Source organism: Arvicola amphibius, chromosome 3, assembly GCF_903992535.2.
Source record: "Arvicola amphibius chromosome 3, mArvAmp1.2, whole genome shotgun sequence".
Classification (NCBI taxonomy): Eukaryota; Metazoa; Chordata; class Mammalia; order Rodentia; family Cricetidae; genus Arvicola; species Arvicola amphibius.
In genome coordinates, this window is record NC_052049.1 from 58,645,554 (window position 1) to 58,666,224 (window position 20,671).

At 36.6% G+C, this 20,671-nt stretch overlaps 1 protein-coding gene across 2 annotated transcripts in view; it reads right to left on the minus strand.

Moving 5' to 3' along the window:
- Window positions 1-20,157, minus strand: part of Edil3 (EGF like repeats and discoidin domains 3) — a 453,408-nt gene extending 433,251 nt beyond the window's left edge. For both annotated transcript variants that reach the window (XM_038323644.1, XM_038323643.1), the window contains exon 1: window positions 20,091-20,157. In XM_038323644.1, the coding sequence (XP_038179572.1) occupies window positions 20,091-20,157 (67 nt within the window). The remainder of the gene's footprint in view (window positions 1-20,090) is intronic.
- Window positions 20,158-20,671: the final 514 nt, after the last annotated feature.

Consider the following 20,671-nt stretch of genomic DNA (forward strand, 5'->3'; position numbering starts at 1 on the left):
CACTAATATCGTTTAAGGAAATTGAAAAATACGTGATAAAAATACAATTCTATAATTTTCTTGATCCTTTGGATAGATTCACTCTATAAAGGTTCCAAAGCTTTTTGTTTTTTTACATAATTACCATGCTTATTATTATTATTATTATTATTATTATTATTATTTATTGTTTTTCAAGACAGGGTTTCTTTGTGTAGCCTTGGTAGAACAGGCTGGCCTTAAACTCAAAGATTCACCTCCCTCTTCCTCCTGAGTGTTGGTATTAAAGGTGTGCACCACCACCATCCGGCCAACATATTTTTATGATTCAGTGTGCTGAAACCAGGGATAAATTAGTGCTGAAGGTGCTCTTCTTACATTTAGAACATTACTCTCCTTTTGTTTCTGTACGATAAAATGCAAAATTTAATAGCTCAAACAGTCTAAATTTACCTTAAAATTTAAGAAAACAAACATGAATAGATATTCGTAGGCTAAATGAAGATGTCATCTGGACAGTATTTCTTTCTGGAAGTCCAAGAAAACAAATTCTTCCCTCATTTTCTAGGCCTATGATGGCATTCTTTGACCTAGTCTCTGTTTCTGCCTTCAAAGCTACCAAGGGCTGATTCCGTCATTTTTATGGTTATTTCCAAGAATACTCTATCACCATAACTCCTTCTTCATCATTTAAAAGAATATGACAACTGGGCTAAAGAGATAATCAAGGAAAATTGCCCTATTTGAAGCATCTTAAGTTCAATACATCTATACAGTCTTTGCTCTTTCAATTCAGTTAGGACATGGAGAGCATTATAGGACCATTTTCCCCATACTGTGATCAAATAATACTATGTAATATTTTCTAAAAGGACAGTAAAATATCATTTCAACTAAAAGAAAAAATAACCTTCTTTGAGTAGTTAAATTTAAAGATAAAAGAATTTGTGTTTATTTCATTAAAATAAATTTATTACTATTGCTGCTCTTTCCCATCAAATTAAGATTGTATTAATTTCTTGTGTAACTGTGTAAGATGATTTTAAAAACTAAAGAATGATTTTATAAATCAATCAATGATTGATTCAAGCATTGTCTTGGATCATTGTCCTCATAATAAATCATGAATATGCCCATGTAACATACAAAATACATAGAAATAATTTTGATAAATGTTATCTGTAATTCCCAGTTTAAACTAAAATTTATACAGCTATGTGTATAATTAGATTACATAATGCAACACTTTACAATATATCATTGAATGTAAAGTACAAGTTTTAACATATGTAAGTTTGTTAAATATCAAGCCCAAGCCTTAATATTAAGCATGATGACATCCTACTTTTGCATATCATGCAATGATAATGTTTCAATTTGAAATAAGTTGAGAATACCTTAGGAACATGAAATTGTGAAAAATACATTGGTTATCTGTCAGTTAAATTATAAAATCTTAGCAGATACAAGATCTAGAGAAGCTAGGATTTATTTGGAACTAGAGTGTACCACTTGATCAAAGAGGTTTGCTAGATGAACAAAATTGGAAAATATTCATTGAGCAGCTAAAGCACCCACACTGGAGCAACAGAGAGACCAAACTTGGCTTTGAGGATACAAACCTGAGCAGGAATGGAGTAAAGACTGGATTGAGTAGGGGGGTTCCCATTGCTATTAGGCAATTTTAGTCTCCTACCTTAAAAAAGTCATTTAACTGAATTAAACTTCTATCAAAGTTCAGTGAAAGAAGTTGCTCAAAAAATTAAGATAGAATGTGATAGAGGAAATCATCCAGTATCCTCTACATGTACAAACACAAACATATACCACATTGTACACACATTAATCAAAAGACATTACTGAAATTATATAACAATTATCATATAACAATCATCATCAAATCAAAACATTCAAAGAAGCATATCGACATACTATTTACTACTGTCTGAAAGGGTGACAGCAATATACAGCTGAGAAGAACGTATCATTTCTACCTGTACAATTTTGATCTATTTTTCTTAGTCCATTCTGTGTAATGAGTAGTTATCTAAAAAGCAAGTCAATTTGGTGGTTTGTTGTTGTTGTTGTTGCTTTTGTTTTTTATAGGATTTATAAAACAATATATCTAATTTGGTCTTAGCTCAGGTGTGAAACAAAGTGCTAAATCAAAGATTACTAGGAACTCCTTTTTTTCTGAAATAAAGTTCACATGAAGTCCTACCATTAAATGTGTCACTGCGCACACATTTAATCTTTAAGCTTTAAAGGGAAAGGCAACACTGAATACTCTTTTCTTGCCACATTTGCCTACTATTTTTCAAAAGTCTAGCAATAATTATATATATATATATATATATTGATTTATTTATGCGAATCATGTCTGCTTTCATCTGAATGTACACTGTAAATGTTTGGTGCCTCCATAAGTCCAAAGTGGGTATCAGATCCCCTGGAACTAGAATCACAAATGATTGTCAGCTCTCATATAGGCACTCAGAATCAAACCCAGTCCTCTGCAAGAACAATAAGTGATCCTAACCATAGAGCCAACTCTTTGGCCAAATATAACATTGTATTTATAATACAATAGAGTCACTCTTCCATCCCAAACGTTTCCAGTTTTATGGTGTTGCCTGTTAGCTTAAAGTTTAGTTATTGCAGCCTTCAGTGTGTCAGAGTACTATCAATCTTTGTATATATTTCTGAACACTTACACAAATTTATTATATTTGCTTTTTATGTAAAAACTTGACAATATGAAATGTTCAAAAGCACATTGTAAACAGCTAGTCACAGCATGAGGCTGAGCAATCTCAGTTCTACTTACATAATTCCTGTTCAAAACAAGACAAGTACGAATACTGAGGGATTAAATAACATGTTGCTATGTGCTTTCAAGTCTTCTGTTTCAGAAATTAAAGTGCAAGTCACTTCACAAGCATATTGATGGACTTTTTCAGGTCACAAAATAACTATACAGAAACAGATGTGTTATCATTTGCCAGTAGAAAATACTATGAAATAGAGACCAAGAAAACAATCTCTTTCACAATTAGCTGCAGAAATATACTTTAGACTAAATTTCCCAAAGAAAAAAAATACTCTCTATAACTAGAAATGGAAAAAGACCAATACATGTCCAGTTCACACATTGAAAGATTCAGTATTGCAAAATGATGCAGTAGCTACAATTATTTCTGGATTAAGCACATTCCGTGTAGAACTACCTATTACATTCTTCACAGGGAAACATAAATCTATTTGAAACTTTCTATGGAACCATAAAAAGTCCAGAGTAGCTAGAAATACCTTGATCAAAAATTACAATAAAGGTGACATTATAATATGTGGCTTCAAAATATAATACAAAGCTGGTATAGATTGTTACAAGTAGTAATTTTGTTTTTATTTCTTGACAAATGTCTTATGAACACATATTTTAAAAATTGGGTATTTTCAATAAACTATGCTTCAAAAATTAGAGCTTCACATAGAGAAGGGTAGTATTTGAACTTATTTTTTGATCACTGTGACAAATACCTGAAAGAAATAATTTAAAAGAAGGAATGGTTTACAGTGGGTCATTATATGAGAGGTTATATTTCTTTGGGAGCTCACTCTTTTTATACACCATGAAAAAGGACATGGTAGAATTGAGCTACTTGCATCCTATGAGCAAAGAAACCTAAAAGAATTTTTATAATAGCTGGTTTACTTCTGCTTTTGTTCATGATGCATTCAAAGTCTATTGGACAGTGGCACATTCAGGGTATGTTGATGTGAGATGTCCTTCTGTATATGTGTTTTTATTATTGATTAATGAACAAAGCTGTTTTGGCCAATGGCTTAGCAGAGTAAAGCCAGGTGGAAATCTAAACAAAGACATATAGAGAGAGTAGGCAGTGACAAAGAGACGCCATGTAGCTGCCAAAGGAGGAAGATGTTGGAACTTTACAGGTAGGCCACAGTTCTGTGGTGATACATAGATTTTTTTTTTTAAAAAAAAGTTAATTTAAGATTTAAGAGCTAACTAGGAATATGCCTAAACCATTGGCAAAACAGTGTTGTAATTAATATAGTTTCTTTGTGTTTATTCAGGTCTAGATTGCCAGGGAACAAAAGAGAATCTCTGCTTACAACTGCTTTTGTTCACTATGCATTAAAAGTCTATTGGACAGTGGCATCTTCAGGGTGGGTCTTTCTGTACTAGTCACTGTCCCTCATATCCTCTTGAAAAAGACAAAGCTACACTATTCTCCCAGGCATCTCTCCATCAAATCAGGCTAACAGTTAACAGCAGAGACTGCCACAACCTTTGTGTCTCCAGTAACAAAATTCAACTTAAAATGTTTTAAGCACATAAAGTGAGTCCAGAAACTATGAGTAAATTAGAAGATATTAGAATACCCAAGGAACAGGGAAAGCAATAATAAATATAAAATCAGGATTGTGTCAAGTTATAGGACTAATATACAACAAAGAACGGCAGCAGGAGGCGGAGAATATGGGAAAACATTTGGAAAATACAGATGAGAGGAAAAATATTATCTAGATTACACAAAGTATAAAAAAATAATAAAAGTAAACCATTTCAAAATAGCAATAGACAAAAATAAATTTAAGATAAGTCATACAAACATAATTGAAAAATAGTTAGCATCACCTGTCACTTCAACATTTATATCAAGAACACTGGGGAAAACACGGGAATGTTTATTTAAAGATAAGAGAGCGCATATGACTGTGAAGATATGCAGAAAAGTAGATTCCTACACAATGGTTGCTGGTAATGTTAAGTAGCTCAGCATTACAGAAAAGAATGAAGTTTCTTTTAAAAACATACACTTAAAAACACCACAAAACTAAGAGTCACACTATCGGAAACCAAATAATATGTGGAAGGAATTTCCACTTCATACTTCTTGTACCATGTTATCCAGAATCATGAAGCGATGAAATGGAGCCAAGCTTCGTGTTTGTAAGGCAATGAAGAGATAATGAAAATGAAATGGAATACAAGTTAGTCATAAAAGAGAATGAAATTCTGACATTTGTGATAAGATAGATGAATATGGAGATCATCTTATTAACTTAAGTCAGGGGCAAGAAAACAATGGCTGTGAATTACTTAGCTCGTGTTCGGAGTGAAACACTTATGTCATTAACATCGAGAACAGAAGGGTGGTAGGCAGAGACTGGCGAGACCAAAAGAGAAGTAAAATAAGAAGTGTCACCAGTGGGAACCATACAACTGTGAGACAGACCAATCAGGTCTGCTGTTCTCTTGTATGAAAGAGCAAGGAAGATGAGGGTAATGTATTGGAGACTCCAAAAATGGTAGAAGGAGTGATTTTAAATGCCTCCTGTTTGAGGAGACAAATATATTTACCCCATTTGTACATTAGATGACTTTTAATTTTTAAATGCATTTAAGAAGATATAATTACGTACATTTCATTAATTTTAGGGATTAAAAATCTAGTTTTATTACAACCTTGAGTTTTTCAATGATTGACGTGTATATTCCAAAAGAAGAGGTAAGAGGAGAGAAAATTGGCATGTGATGGTTTTAACGTGCATCAAAATGGGCTATTCATAGAGCAAAAGGCAACATACAGAAAGATTTTAGAAATGTACTGTACCATAGATAAGAAATTATAGACAACTCCTAAAACTCAGTGATGCAATGCAAATATTGCCACTATGGGCAATGAGCTTAAATGGTGTCAGCAGAGGATATATACAAAAGGCTAATAGATACATAGAAAGATATTCAACGTCATTCATACTACACAGAATATTAAGATGGGACCATACGCGCACGCACACACACAGACACACACACACAAGTGAGGGTGTGTTTGCAATACATATGTATATGGTATATGTTGGGTAAGCTCATAAAATAATAGGTTTCCAAATATATGATATATAACAATGATACTTGAGGCTATTTATCTTTCCTTCTGCACTTCTCTTTGAATTACCTTCTCTTTTGCTCCCAGCTAAACCTCTCACTACATTCCTCACTTCCCTCTTCATGGCAACTGTGTCCTCCCATCCCCCTCTCTGCAGCTCCATTTTAACCCTCCTTGTTTATTTTCCTGGCTTCTGAAATTACTCTAGACTACTTACACAAATGTAAACATTCAGAGCTAGTACCCTTAAATAAGAGAGAACATTAGTGTTTGTCTTGCTGGGTTTGTGTTACATCACTCCATATAAGATTTCCAGTTCCGCCCATTTGCCTCCAACTTCATGACTTCATTTTTTTTCCTTTGCAGCTATGGAGAATTCGCATCTGTTTATGCATCAAGTTTCAGTTATCCACTCTTCATTTGGTATCTAGCTATTGAGAACAGACTGGCACTGAAGACGGCTGAGAAGATCTTTGTAGTAGGATAGGAGTGAGTCCTTTAGTATATGCCAAGGAGTGCTGCAGTGATGCAAAATAATAGATCTATTTTTATTTGAGTGGAATTTCCTGCACTGATTTCCATAGATGCCGCATCAGTATTAGATAAAACTTAACACCCTACAGTCACATGCATTTTTCACCAACTCTAGATCTCTGTAGCACCTTCCATCTGTGACAAAATAAAACTTCTTTGATGAGGGCCGGAGCTGATGTTAAGTGTGAGTATGAAGGTAAGTACTTAGGAAACAGGAAGAAGCTAGCACAGTGAATTAGACAAACAGTATGAGTAGGTCTTATGTCCAATTAGAAGGCTGTTAATTACTCTCCAGCTTAAAGAATCACTATTTCAGCATTGGGGATATCTTACTAGGCGGGTTATTGTTGTAGTTCATAGGTTTTATAGCTTAGTAGGATTCTCGATGACTTTTCTCTCATGGTAGCTTGTACAGCACCTTCAGATACTATGAAGATAGACTTTTTGAGCAAACTACCAGCACTGTACTCAGCCCATTCTTTTACTGTCTCTTTCTATGTGTGTGGCTTTTCACTCATTGGATTTGTCCTCAGTTTTAGGAGTAAAGCAAGGGCACTGGCAGTAGGGTACACTTTTTTTTTTTTAATTTGGAGGGCCATGCCTTGAATAAACAACTGGATGGGAGGATTTACTTGCTTGGCATTGGGGCATTGGTTATTTGTTGGATGGTCTCTGGCTTCTGCGGAAAGCATTATCATTCGGTATACATAATCCCAGTTTGCCCATCTCCAACAACACTGAGGGGAATGTGAGGGAAGAAGAGTCAGAAATACTGTACCAGCCAAAAGACCAAGGCTCTTACAATATATGTAAATAATATATAGCTTTATATGCAATAAATAATAAAATATATAATAATAAATTATTTATTTCTATAAGACATCATGAATTTAACAGAAAAAACCATAAAAACCTTCCAAGTTTATTTCTTGTCACATGAACAAGCACACATTATAGACTTTTACCAGTTTTACTCTGTACAAACCTTTCTAGAAAGAATTTTCCTCTTACAATTTCAAGTTGAGTGTAGAAATCCTACAATTATTGGAGTTACAAGGACATATATAGTTTGAGAACCACAGGAACATTTAAGGACAGCGGAACTGTGATGGCCTGAGGGAGTGCACAACACTTTGAGGTGACATCCAGCTTGCCATCACACACACAGTGATAAACAGAGCTGTTTCAAGAGCTTTGAGATCCTAGGCAGACAAAGCTGCCAGGTGCTATCTTTAGTTTTCTGCCAGGAACGTTAGGGTTCAGCACGCACAAGGACATGTTGGGAGGAGGAACAAAAGCCATAGATGCAGGAAAGTTATTTCTGGTAGAATTTAAGCTATAGATTGTCCAGCACCTCAATTAGCAGTTAAATTGACTGCCTGCAGCCTCTTCCTCACAATTAAAAATGCCCTTAAAGACTTTTGTTTTGTGACATATACTTCGCTGTGTGATTACATTTGAAGTTCTCCATTTATCCATATACAATCCCAGCTATTTTGTTCAGTTAGATAACAATTGAATATTAATCTTCTCTTTAAAAATGTCCAAAAATTAGAAACATATGAAAACTAGACCATGTATGGGTAAGTTAGCAACTATTAACTTAATGTTTATTACTAAAACATGGGATAAGGGATATACATATTTTAAGTAACAAAAAGGTGTTTATTCTGCCTTCTTCAAACTTACAGACCACAAGACAGACCACAAGACAGACACATTAAGGGAATTCGAGGTGATTAGATAACAAATTTAAAGTATAGAGTATTTGAACATATTTCTGGAGTATGAGATGTGAATATATTATGTGTATACATGTGTATGTATGGAAGTGTGCATGGATGTACGTGTGTGTGTGTCTGTCTGTCTGTGTTATCAGGGTGACAGCATAAACTTTAGGGAGACAATTTATTAGCATTTCTCTGAGACTGCAATTTCAGTTGAATGATGTGCTCTGTAATAAATATGGCAGAAAATAGGGGACAGCCAGAAATAGATATAGAATTAGATAAAATTATATATAAATAGAATTATAAGAAAGGACTTGTGGCTTACCTGTGTATTATATAGAAAGTGATCACCTCCAAGAAAAGTCACGTAAACATATCGCAAACAACATATTAAAAATTAACTGTTAGTTTCAAATTTTTAAAAATAAAGAAAAGTGTCTATTGCAGTGTTTTAAGTAAGCATATTACTGGAATTTTCTGTTGAAACTGGCAAACTTGTGTATAAATAAGTAGGCTAGTAGGATGGATTTCCAATCAAACCACTAAAATGATGAAAACAATGGCTGGCAAGGATCACATAAGGAAGGAGAATATGTCCCAGTCCAGCATCCACATAATAAGGGAGAAACATTATTGTTTATGAATATTTGAAGTAGGTAAATTTAAGGATCAAAGAATCTTTCTGTATATTAAGGAAATTCATTAAACGGGTGGAAATTACATTAATTCTTTTCTGTAAGAATAATTTAGACAAATCATCTAAAAATGACCAAGAATTAGGGCCACCAATCTGATATGACATTTCCTGTAACCACTAAATATTGACCTCAAAATACACAAAAACTAGTCCTATGGATCGAAAGTGGGTCAGGGAACAAGTGCAGAACTCTCTCCATGCCCCCAGCTGAGCACTAAATTTAGAAGAAACACTTCTGTGGATTTGAGGTATTTCTTTAATTACGCTCCAGTGAAATGATTCTTGAATGTAAATTTACCAGGCCTATACTTGATGCTGTTAAACCGGCATGATGTCAGTGTACAATCTTACCTTTCCAAGCATATAAAACATTTATATTTCCTTAAAGTTTCAGAAAAGTTGCTTTGTATAAACACATAAAGCCTCTCTATTTATGAGATAATTCAACTACTGTAAGTTTAATGTGCCAAATCTGTAGGCTAAGGATTGTGGGAAGGAGAAATACCTGGACCAGTCTAATAAATCAACTCCCCTTTGAGTCACTATTTACTTTTCCAGCCTCTAACTTTGCTTCTCATACAAACATTCAGATTTGAAAAAGCACAGTGTCTCTTCCAGACTGTTCTGTTTCCTTCCTTGCTAAAAGTCAGTGCGTTGGAACTCATGGCATTCATCTTTAGTTCCTGCTATGTCTACTTTATGTCTTCCTGATGGTTACCACATCCCCCTCATTCCTTAGTTCCCCTCTTTTCTCATTGTTCCCACAATTTCTCATCACACATATATTTTGTCTGTATCATCCTTATTTACATGACTTTTCAAATAATTGACTTGCTGTCTTGAGACTTTTTCTTCCATTTTGTCTTCAGTCTTCCTTCTAGCTATTCCCATGGTTGTGCTCCAAAATTTTTAATTGGCAAAATTACACTCATATTGCATTCTGTACAATGACTCTATATTCTTAGTTAATCTGCCTCTTCTTTTCTGCTTCATTTCTCTCCAGAGCCCTATTAAACCTTAGCTAAACTCGGACTTCTGGAATGTGGATCTTACAGTCTCTCTTTTCTCTATGTTTTTTTTTAAAATATATTTATTGATTTATACTGGCCAAAGCCTTCCCTTTCTTCTCTCCTCCCATGACTCCCCTCAATACCTCCTCCTCCATATACTCTCAGATATGGGCAGGCTCCCATGGGCATCTGCAAAGCGTGGCATGTCAACCTGCCTTAAGATCAAACACCTACCCCTGTATTCTTACTTGGCAAGGCAATCCAGCATGAGGACTCAGTTCCCCAAAGTCAGCCAAAGCACCAGGGATGAAAATATATTAGCACCAATTAGCGTTGGACAGGAACAGAACTTTGGAAATGACTTTATTTATACGTTTGATGATGGCAAAAGTAGTGAAATCATCCAGGCAACTAAATCAATGGAGAAATTCTTCAAGTGTGATTTTTCCCCCAAGATGATCAAATGCAGAGAACAGGTAGAAAAAGAAGAGCAATAGGACAAAAAATTACTGTGGTGACCACAAATGGAAGTACAGAACGTGGAAAATGAAAGGCAAAAATTGAGGCATGGAAGGATGAGAAATGCAAAACACTTGCAGCTGAGTGATTTCAGTTTATCAAAAATTCTACTAACTGATGTTTCTAGACATTATCTAAATCACAGAGATGGCAACCATCAGAGGTAGGCATGAACAGATGGCATCTCATTTGTTGATATGATATGAGGAGACAGAGCAATATGAGGATAGTAAGAGCTATTGCAAGCACTTGGAATACTTTTGGAAAATGAACACCAGCCAACATCTTATCTTCTCATTCTAAAAACTTAGGACAAAGCAGAACTCCTACACACCTTAGTCACAGATGTGTGGCAATTGTGGGCAGCTGGAGTCAATCACAAGCTCTCCCTGTTCTGTGAAGGCCAGGTTATTGGAGCTATTAGAGCTCAAGTTCTCTTTGACTTTGTTTTTATAATGCTGTGGAAAGAACTCAGAGCCTTGGCATGCTTCTAGTCTTCCTTAGGCTTTAGATTGTTTTGTTGTTGTTGTTTTTAATAAACAAATAAAGTAAATTATGTCCAGGTATTGTCTGGAAAAACCTTGAGATGGTGTTGGATCCCTGGAACTGGAGTTATAGACAGATTGTATGAGCCACCAAATGGGTGAGGGAAGCTTTTGTCTTTTGGGGTGAATACTCTTAGCCAATGAGAATTTCTTCAGCTCTAGTTATTAAAGACAGTGTCACACTGTGTAGCCTTGAATTTGTGATACTCCTGCTTCCTCCTCAATGTATGGACTGTAGGATGTGTCACAGTACTTGGTCATTTGGTTTTTTATTAGGTTATATAGAAACAAAATTAAATGAGGGTGCTATAATTATAGATTTGTCACACATATGTTTATGGTAAGTTAAATACTTTCATTAAAGCGACAACAATAAAAACTGTGTTGTCTTTCAAAATCACTTTGCACCATGTTATGTAATTGAAATTCCCAGAAAAATTAAATCACTATACATTGTGTTTAATAACACTGAATTCAAACATAGAATTGGCAGAATTCTAGAATACAATCATAAGAATCATGCTAGGATTAAACTGAATGGCAAGATTTGGCCAAAACGCTGTGTTGCAAACCATTTCCCAAGGGGTCCTTTTCTGCTGCCATCCTTAGTACCATTAATAGCAATGTGCACTAAAGGACACATTATTAACTCTTTTTGTCTAAAGAGAAAGTTAATTCATTTCTACAAAAGGGGAGGGATTTATGACACTTTTCTTTTTAAATTTTAATTTATTAAAATTTCATTTAAAATTATTTACTATTTTAAATAAATCCTCAAGTATAAATTTCATTTTCTAAAATAATTATATATTAACTGGTTGTTGGATAGGATATATGTGTTTATTAAATAATAAAATTAGAATATATCTATATGATATGCAGTGTATAACTTGTTGCCATACAAGGTCATTTGGTAGTTACAGGGAACAGTGTAGATTTGATCTATAACATTTTTGAAGTTTTCAAATAAACTTTATTATAAGACAATTGCAAGGCAATAAAACATCAAACACCCAAATTAACCAGTCCCAAATTCTCTATAACTTAATGACTGTATATATAACTATAATTGCCATCAAAATGGAAGCTATGAAGCTTCACATTCAAATTTTAGATTTACAATATTAAGTATATTTTATTCACCTGGCCACTAACAATAAAAATATCTGTGTCAGAATTGGAAATATATATAAAAAATCTATATTCTTTTCCATACTTTGTGTCCATACCTGTGTTCATTCCTTTCTCATGCCCGGATATATTATTTGTTCTATTTTCTTCATGTTGTACTTTACTTCCTAATTTACAGATTACTTAGTCCTATGTGATCATGGAAGTTATCTTTATAATGATTTTATTATTCATTTGTCAAATAATTAGTACTTGCCTGGTTGAGTTAGGAGCATCATGACTGGTATCTCTAACAGTGCAATGTGTAGGATGCATCTCTTAGACTTATTTACCCTACTTCACAGAACTTCCTCAGTGAAAGACTCTTGTTGACTAGATTATAGTGACGCTCATGCTGTGATGGTGGCAGTCTTCATATAAAAAGACGGAAGAATAAAAAGTAGGATTATGACGGAAAAATCTGAGCTTTTTTGGAAAATTGCAGATACAAAGAGCACCAGAACGTGTGTCTAATAAAGGAATCTTTTGTTTTGTAGTCACATTTCTCTGAATTGAAGACATAACAAGCATAAAAGCCCCTTATATTCTGTCTGTTATTAACAGCATTCTTTCTAAATCAGTGCTCTCTCTTCGAGAAAAATTAAAAAGAACTTTAAAGGAGATTCATTCTAAACACAGATTGTAAGAAATGGCTACATAGAATGAGGAACATGCACTTTTAGATATTTCAGAAACTGTTTTTGACCTGTGTATGTGTGTGTGTGTGTGTGTGTGTGTGTGTCTGTGTGTCTGTGTGTCTGTGTGTCTGTGTGTAGAGTGCTATTTAAAGGGTGCACTTTCAAGGCTGGAGAGATGCCTCGGCAGGTAAGAGCCCATGCTCTCATTGCATAGGATTCAGGTTAGTTCCTAGAATCCATGTGGTAGCTCACCGTAAGTTAGTCCTAGGGGAACTGGCAACCACTCTTGGCTGCTATGGTCTCCAAACACACACATAATTCACATACACATGTGAAGAAAATATATACATAAACATAAAATAAAAATATATGAATTTAAAATAATAATAATAAAAAGCCAAATGTGTATTTACTTCTAATAACAGTGAGTGTGTATGGTTGTGGGTGATATGTCCTTGCAATATAAGAAACATTAAAAACCCATTTTGATGTTTTTGTAACTGCTGATTTGTTGTTTCACCTATACTATGGTAATTCAATAAGGTGAAGAGAGTATCATATCAATAAATGAGAATTTGGAATAAAAATATTAAAACATCTGAATGGTGAGCTTCTTTTGTTTCTTATTATAAAACATTCCAAGATTACACACACACACACACACACACATGTATACACGTGTGTATGTGTGTGTATTATATATAGAAAAAATGATGTGATTACAATTGGAGAAACATATGTTGGCAAAAGATTAACACATATTTATGATTAACAGACATAGTCAAACCAGAAACATTACTATTATAACAGAGGGAATTGATCCGTTTGTTTTTTTAAAAAAATATTCTTCAATTTAATATTTCCACTTGACTATTTGGGATTTTCTTGCTCAAATGTCAGGAAACCATTTTACTATGGCTGACCTCATAATCTCCAGTATGAGCAAAATCTAAACAGTCATCCTGAGCTCAGTGGAGGAAGGGATTTAGGGATTATTTTTCATTCTAAAAATAAACCACTTTGTCAAATACGAAGCAGAAACCTTCAGGACTGTACAGCAACCTAATCCCATTTAAAGATTGCCTCCAACCTAAGCACATCTCATGTCACAAGAGAGGAAACCATGGCCTTCCTACTTATGAATAAATAAGTGATCAGTCACTTGGATACAGAACTGTTTCAGAGAGCAGAAGGGGTGGAGGAAGTGTGTCTGTCAGCGTAGTAACAATCTCATCCTGAAATGCTGGAGTGTGTCAGAGCCTTCGCTGACACTCTTCTAGTTAAATCTCTGTGTTCACTGATGCACAGGCATCCTTGTTGGACAACCAACACTGTCACTACCTCTGTATCAGCACATGTTTAAACGGATTACAGTAGTACATTGTCTTCAGAAATGTAGCTCAGTAATTTCAAGCCACCTTATCTGAATTCTGAGACAAACTATTTTTCTGTAAATCAAAATTGTTTTCTATCAACTGCTTTTGATTATTCTAGGTAAAAATTTACAAAAACACCCCATTTTCTATAGAATAGTGAGAAAAATGTTACCTATAAAGTACATTTCTCAGATGTTTAACTCCTTCACAATAAAGCAGATTTCTTAAATATATTGAAGAAAAAAAACATTTTATCATTTATGTGTGTGTGTGTGTGTGTGTGTGTGTGTGTGTGTGTAAATACTTCAACACTTTTACACCCACAAATGGTTATGGAAAATTCAGTCAGGGAATTTCAAAGTCAAGGTAAACATATTTTTAAAATAGAATATCTAATCTACATCCCAAAGGTGAGTTCTATGCTATGTGGTCAAGTGTTTCTCATTCTTTCCTCTATGTTTTCGACTATGTGTTCCATAGATGGAGCTGTGAGCAAGTGACTTCTGCACTGTTGGGCACACATGTTGAACTGCCCAGTTGATAGTTTTAGGCAAGACTTGGTGATCAAAGTGAGCAATAAGACCCTTGAGTTGTTCTTCAATTCAGATGCTAATTGATAGTCACTGTTCTAAATCTCAGGGATTGAGAAACAGGGCACTGTGCACTCATTTTCATTTTTCTTCTTCCAAAAATAAAGATGACAAAATCATAGTGTTTTGTGACTGTACAATCTTTTAATAATGCTGAAGAAAGGTCAAATTGATTTTGTCCTGAGTGTTGTTTCCTAGTTACAAACCACCAAAGTAGTGGGAGGGAGAAGAAAAAAGTAAAATGGGAGAGACAGAATTGAGCATATTCTTTCTGACTTTAGGAAATGTTAGCACAGAAATAATGCCACTGAAAATAGATCTGGTATGTTAATGGCCACATAAAATTCTGACATAACTAACATCAATAATATAATAGTGAATATGTAATACAGATTTAAAAGATATATCAACAGATGAAAATGGACAAAAGTTTGATATATATAAATTAAAAATAATTTTGAGTATCTTATAGACATTGCTATATAATAGCCATATTGTATGTATTAATAACTGCCTCAAAGGTATACAGACAATGACTAATCTACCTATATTTAGTCCCCTTTGGCCATATTATTTATATTAGTTAAAGAATTGCTAGCTCTGCAAAGGCATCACTGTAGAAAAAAGATCGACACTCGGAATTTTCCACATAACAGATGTGTACAAAGATGGATGAATGTCTAAATACATGTAAATCGGTATAGCAGAACAGGACATATATATATATATATATATATATATATATATATATATATATATATATATGTTTATATATATATAAGTTTCATATATATATGAAACTTAGAGTAGGCATGGAGAAGAAACTTAGAAATCATGCTAGAAATTCCAGGAATAATTGTTTGGCCACAAGTCCATCCACAGTCTATGTTTATTACCTTGGAAGGCACTAACAAACTCCTTGGGAAAGTAATGGGTTCCCCAAAGTGTAAGATTTTTGTTTGTAGTACCTGTGTCTCTAAGTTAGAATTCTACAGGTAATGGTATCAGTCCTGACAATTTACTCTTTCTGTCTTTCTTAAGGACTGGTGAGAAATATCATTTGTTTCATAGACAGTATAAAGTATTTTATGTAGATTTGCAGACTAATATTTTTTATTTACCTCTTTTGCTTCTTTCAAAGGTCTTTAAAAAATATCTGCATTGATTATTCTGACACCTGCTGGTGAGGGCACAGTGGATTTCAATTTTTTTCCCTTCCACAACTATGGAACCAACCGTTTTTATACATGTATTCAGAAACAATCAAGTGGTGATTTTTATCATCCATAGTAACTACACAAAACCTTTTAATTATTACCCCCACTTCACAATGGCCTTCCTTTGAATCTGTTCAGAAATGCATTTACTTTGATTAGGGAGGTATCGCGGTCATTGCACAGGCTGTGAAAAGGCAGAAGACAGGAAGAAATATGCTGGGCTTCTTCCTAAAATCACAGCTAAAATCTCAATAATAATAGCATGGCTGCTTTTATAGCTTTAAAGAAATGTGCCAAATTTCCAACTAGTTAGCTAATAAAAAGAGCAAATTGATAGCTATGATAGAATTTTTTAGTACAGATTGTATACCTGCAATGTTACCTATTTTTCACATTTTACCCTTTTAATTTATTTATTTATTTTTGGTTTTGAGATGAGATTATGTTTTTGAAAGTTGTAACCACATCCTTCCCATTCCCTTTGCTCCTTTCAAATCATCCTATAAAACCCTCCACTCACAATTAATTTCTGGCTTGAACTGAGCCCAGAACCCTATATTGGCAAGGATATGATAAAACTGTTATACCATAAATCACACTCAAAGCTATAGCACCTGCAAGTGTGTGCAATAAACAATACCAGCACCACTTTCTTATGGTTTAGAAAACTCTCCAAAGCCCTACAGAATGTACACAAGTGATTGCATATACTGTTAATACTATTATTATCACCCATTTAAACGCTGAAACATCTCAAAATAAATTACCCAATTAACAATGTTATCATAATAACTGGCAAGGAAGTAAGAGTTTGGAGTAATTTAGGCACGAAAACCCATTGATTATACTTTGTGGGGGTGTTTAGTAGCCATGTTTTTTTTATTATAATCAGGTATATTTTAATCCTGTATATTGCTAAATTTTAGTGATTAGTAAAAAATCATAACCTAGAGAGATCAGTTAACTTTATTAAAACAGTCATTGAGTCCACTAGATTCTAATATTCTATAGACATTCATCTTAAGATATTTAATCAAAAAACAAGCATTTTAATTTAAGGAAGTGTTCAGAAAAGCACTACATCTGCTTATTGGGGGAAATCTTTGTAACTTTAAGATCAAGGAAGGAAAAACAAACTATTTCATTTCACTTCCCCATTTTATTGTACATACTTTTCCCAAATCATAAATATTTCTAGACAAAATAGATTCGAAATGTAAGGAAACGTTTAAGAAATAAAGAACTTTCTTAGCACCAAAAGTGAGGCTCTATTATATCATGGCATTGTCTGGCACAGCCCAGACATGGGTTTCAAACAATCACAGCAGAGTGTGTTCACTTAACTGTTACCTTTGCTAGAATATTTTAAAATTAATTTAAAATGGTTCACCTTGAATATGATACGAGCACTTATTTCTTAAAGTATAAAGTTAATGGCCATGCAAATTAGGTGATGAAGACCCAAAGTGCAATAATAAAATCCCCACAGAAAGCTGTTATTTCAGCTTAAACGTCACTATGTTAATCACAGAAGCCTAGGATCATCTGGAGTGAGATTCTTCAGGTATTAATTTCTTCTTATGTAGAATTAACTAAGATCACCGTTGATTAAAAGAAGGAAATGAAAATGACAACAATTCATAGCATTTAGGGCATATCTAGAAATTTTTAGATTGTGCCGCTTGCTTAAATACTCCAGGCACAAACTGCAGGCACAGGGACAGATTGCATAAGATGTCACGTGCCTACTGCAACTGTATGCATGTTATTGGATTTTTTTAAAGCAATACACAATAATGAATAATTTAGGAGTTAATAAAATATTCAATCTGACTGATCCATTGGTTTAATTTTAAGCTAAAGACGACTAATAAAAGGAGTTACCTACCATTATCAAGTTCCAGGCATAAGTGCCTGGAAACTGGAATCCACACAAAGAGAAAACACTAATTTTTATAAGACATTCGATAAATTATAGATACATGATGGGGGATGGGTAAGAAAAAGAGGAGTAAAATTCAGTGCTAACACTAGCTTCAGTAAGTTTTCCAAAAGTTTAATTGTTTGAACCACCAGGCAAGCTCAGCTCTGCCTTTTGCAGAGGTCTAGGGGGAAAAAAAATCAGAGAGGGACAAGTTCAACAGAAAGAGCTAAGGCAAAATGATTGCTTCTTTCCCAGAAGCGTTCCTCCTCCACCCATAGGGTGGCTTAGGAAGGACAAGTCTGCTGAAGAACGCAGGCAATAGGTTGCAGGAGCTTTGTCTAGAGGACCAAATTGGAAAGCCCAGGCAGCACCTCCATGGTCCACTTGACTGGTGCCTTAAACTGTGCCCTCCGTGGGTTGGGCATCTTCAAGACCTCAGTACAGCTCCAGCAACTAGAAGTCCTCTGACAAACACCGTCACTCATTAGGTCCTCTAGGCTTCTTCTCACCTTTGATAGGCGTCAGATAGGGGCAGAGGCACCATGTAGGTGCTTGTGTGTACCTGTGTGTGTGTGTGTGTGTGTGTGTGTGTGTGTGTGTGTTTGGGGTGGGAATGGAGGCGGAGATAGACGGAGGTGAAGGGAGTGCTTTCAGCTTTCTCAGTTCCCTTACAATTCAGGCATCAAAGTGCAGAAGGAATCCAGACAAGAAATAAAAGAAAGGGAAAATAGCAGCTTTGGGAGCCTTTTCGTTTCCTTACCACTGGAGACTTGGCGACCTACTCCAGAATCGTTTCCATAGGCTAACCTTCACTGGAGTGGCTGCCTCTAAGAGGTAACTATCTGAGCCTTTTAGAAAACAGAAGCAAAGAGAGATCTCACACTCACTCCTACACCCAGGGGGCGGGCAAGGGCCACATTGAAGGGAACTAAAAAGACCTGAACTAGCCACTCCATGAGTCCTGAAGGCTAAGAGGGCATTTGGCCCGCAACACAGATTTCTGGAGCACAGTTTCCTAAGAGTCTACAGCACATCGGTGGTGCATGGCTGTAGTACAATATCCACGCAATGACTAGTCTAATCTCAAAGGGATTCGAGTCAACGCATTTTTTTTAGCCCAAATACTTCCAGAGCCACAGCGTTTTAAACCCTTGTAGTGTATGCAGATCTCCACTTAACGCTGTCTGTGGAGGACTATCTTACATATGGATGTCTCAGAAGGGCCGCCTGTCTCGTGAACACAGAGAGGCACAGACACCCCATATCTGGGAACCCCCTCTCCTCTCTCTGTGGGTTCCTGGCTCCAAGTCAGTTCCTGCTGGTAAGGTTCTGATGAGATTTTTTATTTACAAAGCTTAATGTCTCACAGGACCTGAAAGTCACCGAGACAACTCAGCAGGAGACTCACTGAAGTCCTGCATTTTTTAAATGTTGTTTTATTTTATTTGCTGGTTCCTATTTACACGAAATAGGAAATTTCGTGTATGCTTAGCCATAAAAGGCATAGGTAGACAATTCCGAACAACTTTTCCGCTCCGGGGCTGGGGACACATGAAGGATGGTTGGCACCTTACAGCTGTCTGTTACCGAGAGTTATAGAAGGGAGTGCACCTTAATGCTCAGGCCCCCTGGGGGTTAGAAGAGAGGGGAGTTGTTGAGTTGTTGTAATTGATGTCATGCGCCCAGGAGCAGGAAGGGGGAGAAAGGAAGCCCATGAGTGAGCAGACCTCTCCCCATCTCACTAGAAGCACAAACTCTCAGTATCAGGTCCAGGCTGAGAGACCCCCTAGCCCCCGCCCTGCGCCAGAGCACTGCAACCAGACTACCGCCCTGCGGTTATCGAAGCTGTTTGAGCACCAACTGGATGATGGCCCCGCACACTTGACACACTTGATCCTGCCAGGTCTTATCACAGCCCTACTCACTGTCGTCGACCAGCAATAGTCACACTTGCTAACCAGGGTCCTGCAGAGAAATCAGTGGCAAAGGAAGCCCAGGATGAATAGCCCCCTCCCACCCTTCAATCTTGTTTTTTAGATCACACCCTCTTCTCAGACTCAGCCCGGGGCACTCTACTCGGACTTTGCTAGCACTTTCTCTGGGCATCCAGGGTGCGTCGCCTCCTCCGTGGCGCTCCCCACTCCAAGCACGCACTGAAGACCCACTGTGGTCGCTTGAGCGGCATTTCCAAAAGGCGCTTCCCGCCCGTCCCGCATCCAGCGACCCCTGCCCAGTCACCTCACCTTTGCCGAACTGGGGCACACCGAGGCTGAGTCCAACCAGAAGCCAGACAGCTACCAGGCGCTTCATGATTCCTGACGTGACCCGGGAAGGTCCGGGTCGTAGTGGAGGGCACTGTAGGCGAGGTGGCCCTGCAGGACAGCAGTAGACCCCGCCCCTGTCAGAGACTCAAGAGTACGTCTTCTTCCTGCAGCGCTTGCTCAAATTCTTGCGAAAGGGCGAATAAGAGTGATGGCCCCTGGAGAAAGGGTGTCGTCCCCCCCGCTTCTTGCTGGGGTGCGCGGAGGTGGATGCGCTGGAGAGCGACTGGAGCTCAGTGGGCGCTGTGGGTGGGTCCTGGTCGAGGCGCTGCGGGCGGAGCGAGGGCTCCCTGGGTTCCTGGCTCACCGACTTTGGTGCGCGCACCGCGGGCGAAGCAGCCAGCAATGACTCCGGCTCACGCTCCTTCCGCAGCCGCCGCGGCTGCGGGGCTTCTGACTTGGAGAACAATGAAGCGTAAGCTGGAGGGGAGCGAGCCTCAGGCCAAGAGCGCACTGTGTACAAACAGTGGCGGCGCGCGGGCGCGCGTGTGAGACTGAGCCTG